At 46.5% G+C, this 14,717-nt stretch overlaps 1 protein-coding gene across 1 annotated transcript; it reads left to right on the top strand.

Moving 5' to 3' along the window:
• Positions 1 to 13,245: 13,245 nt before the first annotated feature.
• On the top strand, positions 13,246 to 14,717 carry LOC144328380 (actin-1-like). The gene has a single exon (XM_077931320.1). The coding sequence runs from the start codon at positions 13,536 to 13,538 to the stop codon at positions 14,667 to 14,669; it is 1,134 nt and encodes a 377-aa protein (XP_077787446.1). The 5' UTR covers positions 13,246 to 13,535; the 3' UTR covers positions 14,670 to 14,717.

The following is a 14,717-nucleotide window of genomic DNA, read 5'->3' as shown; positions in this document are numbered from 1 at the left end:
AATTGATGGCAACCATAGACTAAAGCTTTGTAGAGATTGCCAAAGGAGGGAGTCAGGCTGCGCCCTGACCAAAGGCCTGGTGGAACAGCTCTGTCTTGCAGGCCCTCCGGAAAGATGTCAAGTCCTGCAGGGCCCTTGTCTCTTGCGACAGAGCGTTCCACCAGGTTGGAGCCGCAACCGAAAAAGCTCTGGCTCTAGTTGAGGCCAGCCTAACCTCTCTGTGGCCTGGGACCTTCAAGATGTTTTTATTTGAAGACCGTAAGTTCCTCTGTGGGGCATACCAGGAGAGGCGGTCCCGTAGGTACGAGGGTCCTAGGCCGTATAGGGCTTTAAAGGTTAAAACCAGCACCTTAAACCTGATCCTGTACTCCACCGGGAGCCAGTGCAGCTGGTATAGCACCGGATGAATGTGATCTCGCAGCGAAGACCCCGTAAGGAGTCTCGCTGCGGCATTCTGCACCCGCTGGAGTTTCTGGGTCAGTCTCAAGGGCAGCCCCACGTAGAGCGAGTTACAATAATCCAGTCTGGAGGTGACCGTCGCGTGGATCACAGTGGCTAGGTCAGGGCGAGAGAGGTAAGGAGCCAACTGCTTAGCTTGGCGGAGATGAAAAAATGCCGCCTTTGTTATAGCTGCAATCTGCGCCTCCATGGAGAGGGAGGTATCGAAGATTACACCCAAACTCTTAACGGACGGTGCTGGCACTAATTGCACCCCCGCAAGAGAAGGGAGTTGCCCCCTCAATCTCATATCGTCCCGTCCCAGCCAGAGGACCTCTGTCTTCGAAGGATTTAACTTCAACCGGCTCCCACGTAACCATCCAGCCACAGCTTCCAAGCATCTGATCAGTGCGTCTGGGGCCGAGTCAGGATGGCCATCCATCAACAGATAGAGTTGGGTGTCATCAGCATACTGATGGCAGCCCAGCCCAAAACTCCGGACAAGCTGGGCAAGGGGGCGCATAAAGATGTTAAAAAGCATCGGGGAGAGAATCGCACCCTGAGGCACTCCACACACCAAGGAGTGGCGGGATGACAATTCCCCCCCAAGCGCCACCCTCTGTCCCCGACCAGAGAGAAACGAGCACAGCCATTGAAGGGCTGTGCCCTGGATCCCCACGTCGGCAAGGCGGTGGTCCAGGAGTTCGTGATCGACCATGTCGAAGGCTGCTGACAGGTCTAGAAGAATCAGCAGCCCCGACCCGCCTCGATCCAGCTGCCTACGGAGATCATCTGTTAAGGCGACCAGAGCCGTCTCGGTCCCATGACCAGCACGGAAGCCGGACTGGAATGGATCCAGAGCCGATGTTTCATCCAGAAACCTACCAAGCTGTTCCGCAACCGCTCTCTCAATCACCTTACCCAGGAATGGAAGATTTGAAACCGGGCGGTAATTGGATAGATCTAAGGGATCTAATGATGTTTTCTTTAAAAGCGGGCGCACCACTGCCTCCTTCAGTTCCCCTGGGAATGTCCCGGTGCCAAGGGACAAATTGATGATATCCCCCAGGGGGGCCCGCACCTCGTCTGGACACGCTCTAATCAGCCAGGACGGGCACGGGTCGAGAGGACAAGTGGTGGGCTTTCCAGCTCGGAGGAGTCTGTCCACATCGGCTGGGGATATCCGGTCAAAGTGGTCCAATACTGGACCCGAGGACAGTCGAGGGGCCTCCAGTTCCTTTATTGTATCGAAATTGGCGGGGAGGTCATGGCGGAGCAACAGGACCTTCTCCGCAAAAAAGCTCGCAAATGCCTCACAGCTGTGCGAAAGAGCACATGAAATCAAGGCTATTTATTCACAGCAGCAGGAACAGCACACACACACACACACACACACACACACACACACACACACACACCAAAGCACTGATATTAGAGATCCCTGGTAAAACCAGTCACATGGATTACAAATTGGACTTACCAATTACAATGGAGCTCTACCCATCCCTGCTCTCTCTCCCCATCCCAATCACCAGCGTTTGATTTCCCAATTAGCCCACCCTGACAGGCATTTACTTTTCAGCCTTTGAATTGCCAAGGGGCCACAAATAATAATAATAATAAAATAATAATAATAATAATAATAATAATAATAATAATAATAATTTCAATTTATACACCGCCCTATACCCAGAGATCTCACAAAGCACTTTGGGTAGTCCCGCTTCAATCCAGGGCACCTTGTAGGGATCTCACCTCTTCTCAGATGGGTCCACCATCCCTTCAAAGCACCTTGCTTCATCTTGAGATTTGGGGTGCATCTGAACCCATGGCACACCCCAGTAGCAAGTGTACGCTGGCCCCAGCTGATCCCCACCCAATTGTTCAGGTTTGGCTGCAGATCTCTGTTTATTAAATAAAGTGGGGACCCTAGTTCACCCCATCTCCCATGTCCCTCCTTCTAATTTTGGGTTGTGGGTGCCACCTGCTGCCCTTGTGCCTTCAAGGAAGAAGTTCTCTCTATCTTCTTTCCCTTGATTTCTTCTACCACGCTTTAGTCCCAGACATCTTCTGTATTTCCTTTTGCATGTTGCCTGCTTCCTCTTCAATCTCCCTGCTCAGTTCCCATTTGCTCTTTGGGAGTGCCTGGGTATCTCAGAAAGGGGAATAGGCCAAGGAGACTGTCGGTGGCTTTCAAGCCGTGCTTCCAGATCCAAGAGTTCTAGGCTATTGTCTTGATTAACACTTCCCTAATTCATGCTTCACATATCCAGGCTCCTTGGATGCTGCTTAGAGATATCAAGTTCCTGTTTATATAACACAGCCTTATCCTGTATGCTCCAGGCGAGCCAAAAATCCGAGCAGGGAAGAATCCTGACGGTTTTGTCTTTCATTTGGCTGATGGGCTTTAAATATTTAGAAAAGCGAAAGTAAACATCTTCAAAAGGCTCCATGCACTCGCTCTTGATGTTCAAAACGGTTGAGATTTATAAACTCGGCGGCGGTGGGGTGGGAAAGGTCCCACTTTCTTGAGGACGTTGGGCTGATACTGAAGAATTTCCACCCAAGAATATGTGTCTGTGGATCCTCCTCCTGCCTGGATTTGCTGGTGAAGCTCCCTGGAGTGGTTTTTCTTTCATTAGTAAACTTTTCTTAACCTCTCCAGCTGTTAATGAGCTGCCTTGCAAAATAAGTGGAGGGTGCCAGCTTGGCAGAGACTGTGCAGCAATGTTTGCTTAGGATGGCTTAGGAGGACCAAGAAGCCTTGCCCAGGGCAGACTTTTGACCTATTCACTGGCAGTAACCCAGCCACTGCATGTAAGTCATCCAGGACAAGGTGGCCAGATTAATCGTGAGGCGAAGTAGGCTGCAGAAAGCTCCCAATAACAGCCCTTCCACCATGTTTCTTGTTAAGCTGTATTTTGAGCTTTCTGGAGATGTAAAACTACGTCGGGGTTTTGAGGGAAGCAAAAGGTCTCCATGTCTTCTGCATATCCCTAGGAACTCACCCATCAAAAATATTGATGTCAACTTGGAGAGGCTTCTGTAGATTCTTAGGGGAGTGACTATATATTTTAGTGGTGCTGGATTTTCTTATTGGGTCGTTCATCAGAGTCCTACTCCTGCCCCGCATTCCGTGATCCATGAGGAAACTCTCTTGTGGCTCATCAGAATGTTCTCACTCAGAATTTCCTACTCAGACTGGCAGCAACTCTCCATGGTCTCAGGCTGAGGTCTTTTTCATCACCTGAGGGATATAGCCAATGTTATATGCAGGACCATAGTTTCACCACTCCTGCTCTAAACCTTCATAGCCGTCCTTTAAACCTTTGGAACAAGCATGGTGTGGTGGTTAGAGCAGGCTTCCTCAACCTCGACCCTCCAGAGGTTTTTTGCCTACAACTCCCATGATCCCTAGCTAGTAGGACCAGTGGTCAGGGATGATGGGAATTGTAGTCTCAAAACATCTGCAGGGCCGAGGCTGAGGAAGCCTGGGTTAGAGAGTCCAACTAGCACCTGGGAGACCAGGGTTCAAATCACCACTTACCTATGGAACTTGCCCTGTGACCTTGGACGTCGTTGGTGACTCCTTTGGCTTCTAGGAGGAAGGTGAAATGGGAGGTATACGCTTCCCAGTCTCCTGATGCTGGGATGATTGGCAAGAAGCTGCTGTTGGTTGCCATTCTGAGTTCCTTGGGTCCCAGAGCTGAAGAAAGGATACACGTTGTGAGGCAGCGGTGTGGCAGGTGGCAGTGCTGCGGTACTGTGTGTGGCAGTCCGCTCAGTGGGATCCCATCCTCGTCGCCAGTGAAATATACTCAGTCGAGTGTGGATTTCATGCTCTTTATTCAGCTCATAATAGCAAGGAATGGAAGCTCCCCCAAACTATCTGCTTTATATACATTATTTACACAATGGGCCCCACGTGATTGGCTAATTCCGAGATTCTTCTGTAGGCCAATCAGGTTGTGGATTCACTTCCACCTGGAGCTGGATTGGGTGGCTTCTGCGGACCAATCAGACTGCTGCATTCTGAATCCTATTGTTCTAGAACCAATCAGACTGCTGTATTTTGGATCCTATTCAACTCAGTACATAACACTTGTTGGGAGAATGAAGGAGCAGCAAAACCATATATGCCACCTTGAGCTTTTTGGAGAAATGAACCTTGTTGGAAAAGTAGACCCCATCTTCCCCTCATTCTTTTAACAAGGCACCTCCGGTCTTTCTCACTTTCCCTACCCTCTTTCTTCTCTGCCATTTTCTCCTTCCTTCCTTCATTTTCTTGGTTAGGGGAAAAAAATATTGGGGGAGTACGGAGGAGGAAGGTTGTGCTTGCCGCATCTGCAGTGGGAGGGGAAACACACAGACCTTCCAAAGAAGCTATAAAAATCAATATCTCTTAATGGAATATAAAAGGGGGTGAATAAGGAAAGCTCTTTTCTTTTTCATTTCTAACTCCCCAAAAGGAAAAAAAAAAGATGGAGGGGAATAAGAGAGAGAGACAGAGAATATAGAAAACAAATTATAAATTGTACAAACAGGATGACGGGGGGGGGGGCAGGGCGAGCGAAATCTCCGGCATTGTCCTTTTAAGGGAAACTTAAATTACTGAATTTGGTAACTTGGAAATCCCTCGGGGATGTTAAGACATGGCCTTCTACTTTTTAAACCCATTACATCTATCTGGTATCTCTGGAGGGAGCCCAGTTTTAATAGTATCATCTGAAATGTAATGAACCCTTTGGTCATGATGAACAACCAGGAAGGTACAGGCCCCCAAGGAGTTCAGATTTAATTCCAAACAATCTGAAAAGAGGCACTTACAGCCGCATATATTATTTCCTACTCTGGGAAAATAGTTGGGGCTTTTCTCTTTTTTTAAAAGAGGCATATGTCTTGGAAACTGAATACCTAATGTATATACATACACGCCTGGCTGGGAAAGGAAAATCCACATATTTAACATGCTGGATGCAAACACTGAGCTATTTAGAGAATCTGCGGCTCAGCTGCCTCTCCCTGCTTGGCTGTATCTGCTGCTGTGATTGTAAGGTGCTTGGAGCATAGAATTTACCTGTGGTGTTTTATGATGTTCCAACAGAAACAAAGAGAGAAACAACATCCTTTTTTTTGGGGGGGGGGGGAGTAGTTGACAAGTGGTGTCTGCAAAAAAATGTTGCAGGGGATCCTCACTTTCTAGCAATGGCACTCTCGCTCAGGGTTCTGGCCAGTCATCCAGCCAGGCCCTCCTTGAGAGCACTCCATTTGATTTGATTTCATTTATTTATTCCATAAGAGTTATACTGTATAGAACTTGATTTTTTTAAAATAAAAAACCAACAACGACAACCTGAATGTGGCTTACCAAAGGTTAAACAATAAAATGATAAGCAAAACGATCAACAGCAATCTATCCATATATACATGATTGCAATTTATTGCCCACCCTTTGCCATAAGGTACCGAGACAGGTTGGAAGAATTTAAAATACATTATCGAAACAGTCTAAAAGAATCCACCATCATAATAATGATGTGGGTCCCGAGAACACACATCTCAGGTGTCAAATTATTTTATTTTATTTTATTTTATTTTTATTTATTTATTTATTTATTTATTTATTTATTTATTTATACCCCGCCCATCTGGCTGGGTTTCCCCAGCCACTCTGTGCGGCTTCCAACAGAATATTAAAATACAATAGTCTATTAAACATTAAAAGCTTCCCTAAACAGGGCTGCCTTCAGATGTCTTCTAAAGGTCTGGTAGTTGTTTTTCTCTTTGACATCTGGTGGGAGGGCATTCCACAGGGCGGGAGCCGCTACCAAGAAGGCCCTCTGCCTGGTTCCCTGTAACTTGGATTTTAGCAGCGAGGGAACCATCAGAAGGCCCTCACTGATGGACCTCAGTGTCCAGGCAGAACAAGGCGGGGTGGAGACGCTCCTTCAGGTAAGGATGCACCTTTGCAGGGAGGAAATGCTATAATTTAGGGGCTGTCACAGAGAATACCCTTTCCTGGGCCATGACCACCCCCAAACATCTGAGGGGGGTGGAACTACTAAGGCCCATCTAGTCCAGTGTCAAAGACCCTGATGTTGGGAAAGATTGAGGGCACAAGGAGAAGGGGACAACAGAGGACGAGATGGTTGGACAGTGTTCTCGAAGCTACCAGCATGAGTTTGACCAAACTGCGGGAGGCAGTGGAAGACAGGAGTGCCTGGCGTGCGCTGGTCCATGGGGTCACGAAGAGTCGGACACGACTACACGACTAAACAACAACAAGTCCAGCATCCTGTTCTCACAGTGACCAACCAGGTCACTGTCACCAGGTCACTGGGAAACTCTCAAGCACGACCTGAGTGAAACACAAACTCTTCCTGCTTATGATTCCCAGAAACACGCAACAGTAGGGTTGCCATATTTCAAAAAGTAAAATTCCCCGACACCCACAAAGTTGTTTTGCCATTGTGTTGTCCAGTGTCGGATTTAGGTTTGATGAGGCCCTAAGCTACTGAAGGTAATGGGGCCCTTTATACGTCCAGCTGTCCTTTGTCAACAACAAATTGTCACTGTTTTTTGTGCTGAATGTATGCTATATGGTAATTTATGAACCTAATAGGTATCCAAAGGCATTTGCACATATTGCCATGCAACCAGTCCATGCAGAATGTAGGCACCCTATATATAGAAATGAGCAAACCAGTTACCACTGGGAGCAGGCTAGCAGGCGGGACCCATTACTTACATCATAGGAGCCTACACAACACTGTTGTTGTATGTAGGCTTTATTTTATGTGTTTTTTATCTTATCTTATGGAAATGTACATCCAGTATTTTTTTCCTTTAAATTTTTTTGGGGACCCCCAAGAGAGACGTATTATTCTATTACAGTCAACCTCTGTTTCCGAACACCTCTGTTATCGTATGTTTCGGCTCCCGAACACCAAAAACCCAGAAGTAAATGCTCCAGTTTTCTAATGTTTTTCGGAAACCAAGCAAACGACACGGCTTCCACTTGAGTGCAGGAAGCTCCTACAACCATTCGTGCCTCGGTTGTCGAACGTTTCGGAAATCAAATGGTCTTCTGGAACGGATTACGTTCGACAACCAAGGTTTTACTGTGTTGTTGTTGTTGTTGTTGTTGTTGTTGTTGTTATACCCTGCCCATCTGATTGGGTTGCCCCAACCACTCTGGGCAGCTTCCAACATTTATAAAAACATAATTAAACATTTAAAAGCTTCTCTCTACAGGGCTGCCTTCAGATGTGTGTGGTTCGCATAACTCCATACCCTCCAACATTTATCCAATGAAAATAGGGATGTCCTAAGGAAAAGCAGAACATTCCAGGATCAAATCAGAAACCGGGACAACTTCTGTAAATCCAGGGCTGTCCCTGGAAAATAGGGATGTTTGGAGGGGCTGAGCCTCCACTACACATTTTCTTGCGGCTGCTAAAAAGCATTTTTGTTTAGACAAGCCTACCCAGATGTTGAGAAAGAGGATGCAAATTTTCATCTGCTTTTGGCCTATTATGATTTTTTACTTTTTGAATGTCTCAAATTATTGTTACCAATTTATGGAACCTATCGCCCTCCAGATGCTGCTTGACTACAACTCCCATGATCCCTCAGCATTGATTATGTTGGCTGGGGCTGATGGGAATTAGAGTTCAGCAACTGGTAAAAGGTAAAAGGTAAAGGATCCCTGGATAGTTAAGTCCAGTCAAAGGCGATTATGCGGTGGTGCGGCGCTCATCTCGCTTTCAGCCCAAGGGAGCTGGCGTTTGTCCACAGACAGTTTTCTGGGTCATGTGGCCAGCATGACTAAAGTGCTACTGGCGCAACGGAACACCGTGATGGAAACCAGAGTGCATGGAAATGCTATTTACCTTCCTGCCACAGTGGTACCTATTTATCTACTTGCATTGGCATGCTTTCATAATGCCAGGTTGGCAGGAGCTGGGACAGAGCACTGGCAGAGGAAAGGGGGGCGGGGGAGTGCACCGCCCCCGGCACCATTGGGGAAGGGGGTACCATGGCGGCTGGTCCCCCCAGACACACGCCGCGCACCCCCCACCGTGCAGGGCACCATGTCCCCACGGGTGGTACACCATGCCCCCAGGATGTGTGCCACGTGCCCACGGGTGGCATGCCATGCCCCTGGGATGCGTGCCAGCCACACCCCCACCTGATCTCCGCCCCCGATGCCGGAGCATGCAGCTTTGCCACTGGGACAGAGCAATGGGAGCTCACCGCGCCGTGGAGATTCGAACCGCCAACTTTCCGATCGGCAAGCCCAAGGGGCTCAGTGGTTTAGACTACAGCGTCACCAGCAATTGGAGGGCTATAGACTCCCCATCACCAATTTTGTGAATTGCTGTGAATTGCTGCTTTTTAAGAATGGTGCTATTTCATGGGTTCTTTTTGTCAGAGAGCTGGTGTGTTGTATCATGGCTAGAGTTTCAGTCTAGGTTCACATCCCCACTCAGCCAGCTGGGTGATCTTTAGCCAGTCACTGTTTCTTCACCCAACCTACCTCACAGGGATGTTGTGAGGATAAAGTGGAGAGAGGAAAATCCATGCATGCCACCTTGAGCTCCTTGGGGTATAAGTAGGACACAAATATAATAAATGAAATAAATTATTTGGCTTCTGCTGAACACTGCCCTGTGGCTTATGCCAACGGCAACATAGAAGTAACCCAATTAAATTAAAATGAATAAATCAACCATTATCCTTCCTGAAAGCCAGTTCCACAGGAGAACCAATCTCATTCCAGTTCTTGAAAAATCCACCTTTTCTTTTCCCCTTCTACGTGGCTTTTAAAATGTCCTGGTTTTTTTAACTTGAAAACTCACTGGAGTTCGGTGCCGGGGAAGCCTAATGGGTCTTGTTCAGCAGTGGAATCAAATGGAGGAGAAAGTGGTTTGTGTGTGTTGAAAGAAAGAGAGAGGTCAATAAACACAGAAAGCTATGTAGAGTACCTGAAGTGGAAACTGTGTGTTCAGCCATTTTCAAATAAAGCAGGCAAAGAATGCCCTATAAATAGCTTATTAAACTATTTATGATTTGTGCCTCCTCACGGGGGGGAGATCAGCATCTGTGGGAAGCCATTCACAGGTGTTTGGGCTGAAATTCCAGCAATCTTGCCCTCGCTATAAAATAAAAAACCCTACCCCGTTCTTCACAGTTTTCCAGAATCCTGCTTCTTGAGCCAAGTTCTTTGTCACCATCTGTCGTGGGAAGGCTGAAGCCCTCTACAGAGGTTGTTTGACTGAGATTTGGTCTGTGAGAATGAGCAGGAAGGTTTTCTGTATTTTTGGAGTAGGTGGACATCCTAAAAGATGTAAGAAGGGCCCCCCTGGATCAGACCAGTGAACCACCTAGTCCAGCAGCCTGTTATCACAGGGTCCAATCAGATGCCTCTGGGAAATCTGCAAGCAGGGCTTAGGCATAAGAGCACTCTCCCCTTCTGTAGTTTCCCAAAACTGGCATTCAGAGACATCCTGCCTAAGAGAGCGGCAGTAGAAAATAGTCATCATGGAGAGTAGCTGCTGGGAGTTCTCTTTTTCTTTTTCTTGAAATCATTTTTATTTGATTTTACAAATATAAAGTTATAACAATACAATCACACACACCAACAGTTAAAAGATTCCCTCAAATCTCTGGAATTCCCACCATCCCCTCCATGGGTCCTTTTGTTAAATCTTTTCTACTGCAATAATCCACATTTTATATACTGTATTTTTCTGTGTATAACACACGCCCCCATGTATAAGGAGCCCCCTATATTCGAGGACTCAAAATTAAGGAAATGGGGGAGAGTGCCACGATGTATAAGACTACCCTCCTTTTTAACATTATTTTTTAGTTTAAAAAAACCTAGTCTTATACACGGAAAAAGTATGGTAATTCCAATATCTCCATAGTGCTTGCTTCCTTTGAAGTGTTATTGCAATCCTGCTAGTGTTTTCATCTGCTTACAGTGGTCTCAAAGATATAATATTTTCCCATTCTTTGTTGAAGTTTTGGTCTTCTTGGTTTCTGAACTTTCCGGTCAATTTTGCCATTTCAGCATAGTCCATCAGTTTAATTTGCCATTCTTCTCTGGTAGGGACTTTATTTTCTTTCCATCTCTGGGCTAACAGCATCCGTGCGGCTGTCGTCGCATGCATAAAAAGTATTTTCTGCTGCCTTGGAATATTGGCACCTGGGATTTTTCTCCTCCTTTGTTCTCCCTGCTTTGCACATTGCCCAATGTGCTGTCATGTGACTATTCTGGTTCATGTAAAACACTTCTCTGAGGACAAAAAACCCTTATGGATATATTATTCATCTTGGCCTTAAGAGCTCCACACTTCCATCTCCAACTACACCCATATAATTCACAACACAAAAAAGCCAATCATTACATCAATACAATAACACCTCAATATCAGATTATTTCAAAACATAAGTGGTCTCCAAGGTTAAGCTTACTCAGAGTAGACCCACTGAAGTTAATGGAACTGGCTAACTTTTATCTGTTCGTTTCAATGGGCCTACTCAGAATAAAAGTCATAACCCAGTACGACAAATAAATCGTTTTTGATAATAGAAACATCACAACATTTTAAATCATTGTAAAATAAACTACAAATCATTAAAAGCATTTCCATCAACCATAGCAAGCATTTCCAATACAATTACATATTAACATTAATAAAACCAGCAGCCACTGCACAACGGCACCATGCAAAGTTGTATAAAAATAGCAAATAAAGTATACAAGATTTATTGAGGTTAAGAGTTAAAGAGGGCACAATTCCTAGCAGTTTGATCATATATTATAAAATGCATCTCAATTAATAAATCTATGTTATAAAGTAAAGGGGTTAAGGGTTCTAAATCCTACCCTGAATAGACCCACTGAAATTAATAAAGCTACATTAGTCGTATCCTTTAAGTTCAGTTGGTCCACTAGGGAGCAGGACTAACTTTGGATGCAATCCTAAAACTTGAATCACAGAATTGTATTTTGTCAAGTTGGAAGGAGCCCTGCAGATCATCTAATCCAATCCACTGCAATACAGGAATATGCAGGTGTCCCGTCCAGGAATCAAACCGGCAACCTTGGTATTATCAGCAACACGTTCTAACCAACTGAGCTATCCAGGCTAAGTGTACCCATTGCACAGAGTTGCTGTTTAGTTCTGCCTGAAGCAGGGATGGAGAACCCATCGCCCTCTAGCTGCTGCTAGACTCCAACTCCCATCAGCCCCAGACAACATGGCCAATAGTCAGGAATGAGGGGAGCTGGAGTCCCAAAACATCTGGAGGGCCACAGGTTCCCCATTCCTGGCTCAGAGCAAAATTTTGTAGCAAATGTGGAGAGGTTTCCTAGGGAGAAACATCTGAAAAGCTAATAGATTCCTCACCCCCCAGTAAGGCTAATAAACATTTCTTGAGGGTGGGGAACCTATAACATTCCTGGAGGCAACAAGAGCTCCAGTGCCCATTATTGCTATACTAAGGTTCTTTCTTTCTTTCCCCCCCCCCCTGCGACACAAAACCCCCTTTGCACCTACAAGTCCTCTGCTCACGTTTCGAAGTGCCTCTTTATCTTGAATCTTTCAGCTCGGATCTGCTTCTGATTCATAACCACCTTTAATTAGGTGCTGGCACCTTTGCCATGCTGGCTGCAAGGGAGAGTAATTAAATTTAATGGAAGCCACCCTCGCTTTGAAGCTGGCCATAACTTAAGGCTATCGGGAGAAGCAATTAAAATGCAACTGCTGCAGGTCTCTCTACCCATTAACTGCACACACAGGTGACTATACACACACACACACCCAGAGAGAGAGAGAGAGAGAGAGAGAGATGTATATTTCAGTCAAACTTGATAGCTTTCTATAATGCACTCAGATTATATATGTTGTTATTGTTACTGAAACTTCTCTCCCACTGTTCTTAAAAAAAAAAACAAAAAGGCAAGGGGTCTTAAAACATAACACCACCTCAAAACAACAACACTATCCAGAATCACCGCAGCTCAAATGGCAGGCAGCTAGATCCCATGGATGCTTACTCAGAAGGAAGTCCCCCTTTGTTCCCTGTAACATTGAACTCGGTGGCACTGCGTAGGACTGTGGTGTGTGAGGTTCAGAGTCAGAGACAGTCACTTGCATCACAAGTACATCCAAACCGAAACCTGGAGAGGCTCCATTGATGCAGGCATCAATCCCCTGACATCTCCAGGTAGGCTTGGCAAAGGATCCTTTCAGAGTACTCTGCCAAGTCAGTGTTGATAATAGTGACCTTGGTAGACAAGCTTGTCTGATTTGGTACAAAGTAATGCCACCCACCCCATATTTTCTGTTCGTCTTGGACCACATTCCCCACTAACCTATGATCCTGATTTTATAGATGATTAGGAACAACCTACTGGGACGCGGGTGGTGCTGTGGGTTAAACCACAGAGCCTAGGACTTGCTGATCAGAAGGTCGGCGGTTCGAATCCCCACAACGGGGTGAGCTCCCGTTGCTCGGTCCCTGCTCCTGCCAACCAAGCAGTTGGAAACACGTCAAAGTGCAAGTAGATAAATAGGTACCGCTCTGGTGGGAAGGTAAATGGCATTTCTGTGTGCTGCTCTGGTTCACCAGAAGTGGCTTAGTCATGCTGGCCACATGACCCAGAAGCTGTACGCCGGCTCCCTCAGCCAATAAAGCGAGATAAGCACCGCAACCCCAGAGTCGGCCACGACTGGACCTAATGGTCAGGGGTCCCTTTACCTTTACCTTTACCTTTACCTTACTAGGAACAGCCTCTATTGAGATATCATCTATTGTCAAGTAATCCTTCCACTGTGCAGGTATTCCAGGTTAAAAAAAAAAGAGTTGGAATTAGTAACCTGAAAACATCCACCAGGATGGCTAGATCAGCTTCACCTTGTATAGTTTGGCTAAAGCAACAGCCTTGCCTACCAGAGTGGCGGTTGTATATGACATCACCACTCTAGAACCTCCATTCTTGAACATTCTGTTTGGCCTCCAATCCTACCCTGCCTCACCAGACCAGCTTCTCCAGACCAGCTGCGTAGAGAACCGTCCAAAGAATGTCTGATCCCAAGCTTCTAGACATCCCAGCTGTGATCTTTGACAATGGGTCTGGATTATGCAAGGCTGGCATTGCTGGGGACAGTGCCCCAAGGGTAGTCATTACAGCAATTGTTGGCCGCTCCAAAGCCAAAGCCACAATGCTTGGTGCTGGCCAGAAGGAATTTTACATTGGAGAAGAAGCTCAGTGCAAAAGGGGTGTCTTGTCACTGAATTACCCCATTGACCATGGCATCGTGACATCTTGGGACGACATGGAGAGGATATGGAGGCATGTTTATGAGTGTGAACTGAGGATCAAATCCAGCGACAGACCAGTGCTCTTGACTGAAGCCCCGCTGAATCCTCTCCAGAACCGGGAGAGAATGACAGAGATTATGTTTGAAAATTTCAAGGTGCCTGCTATGTATGTTGCTGTCCAGGCTACTTTGGCACTCTATGCATCAGCACGGACCACGGGGATAGTCATAGACAGTGGGGATGGTGTCACTCACACAGTCCCCATCTACGAAGGCTACTGCTTGCCACATGCTGTCTCCAGGTTGGACGTCGCTGGGCGGGACATCACTGAGTACTTCATGAGGCTCCTTCTGGAGAGTGGGCTTTCCTTCGTCAGCACAGCAGAAAGGGAAATCGTGAAAGACATCAAGGAGAAGCTCTGCTACGTGGCTTTAGATCCCATCCAAGAAATGAAAGCCAAGCCAGAATATCTTCTCAGAGAGTATAAACTACCAGATGGCAATATCATCAGGATCGGAAGCCAACTCTTCCGAGCCCCTGAAGCTCTTTTCGCGCCAGCTAACATTGGTGTTGATGCTCCCGGAGTCCACAAAATGGCTTTCAACAGCATCATGAAATGCGACATTGACGTCCGCAGAGATCTATATGGGAACATTCTCCTCTCGGGTGGATCCACCTTGTTTTATGGCTTGGATGAGCGTATCCTGAAGGAAATGCAGCTTCAAGTGCCAATCGGGATATCGGTAAGGATCATTGCCCCGCCAGAGAGGAAGTACTGCGTGTGGATCGGGGCCTCCATCCTGACTTGCTTGACATCTTTCAGACAAATGTGGGTCACCCTCAACGATTACAAAGACTTTGGCCCAGGCGTTGTTCACCGGAAATGTTTTTAAGACTGACGGCCTTCACCTGTGATCTTGCTAGAACAAAGGGAGCTCAAG

Source organism: Podarcis muralis, chromosome 7, assembly GCF_964188315.1.
Source record: "Podarcis muralis chromosome 7, rPodMur119.hap1.1, whole genome shotgun sequence".
In the NCBI taxonomy this organism is placed as follows: domain Eukaryota; kingdom Metazoa; phylum Chordata; class Lepidosauria; order Squamata; family Lacertidae; genus Podarcis; species Podarcis muralis.
The sequence above is the reverse complement of the archived record's forward strand: the minus strand, read 5'-3'. Positions and strand labels throughout refer to the sequence as shown.

Coding starts and splice junctions, on each gene's coding strand:
- LOC144328380 (XM_077931320.1), top strand. CDS start 13,536: ATGTCTGATCCCAAGCTTCTAGACATCCCAGCTGTGATCTTTGACAAT.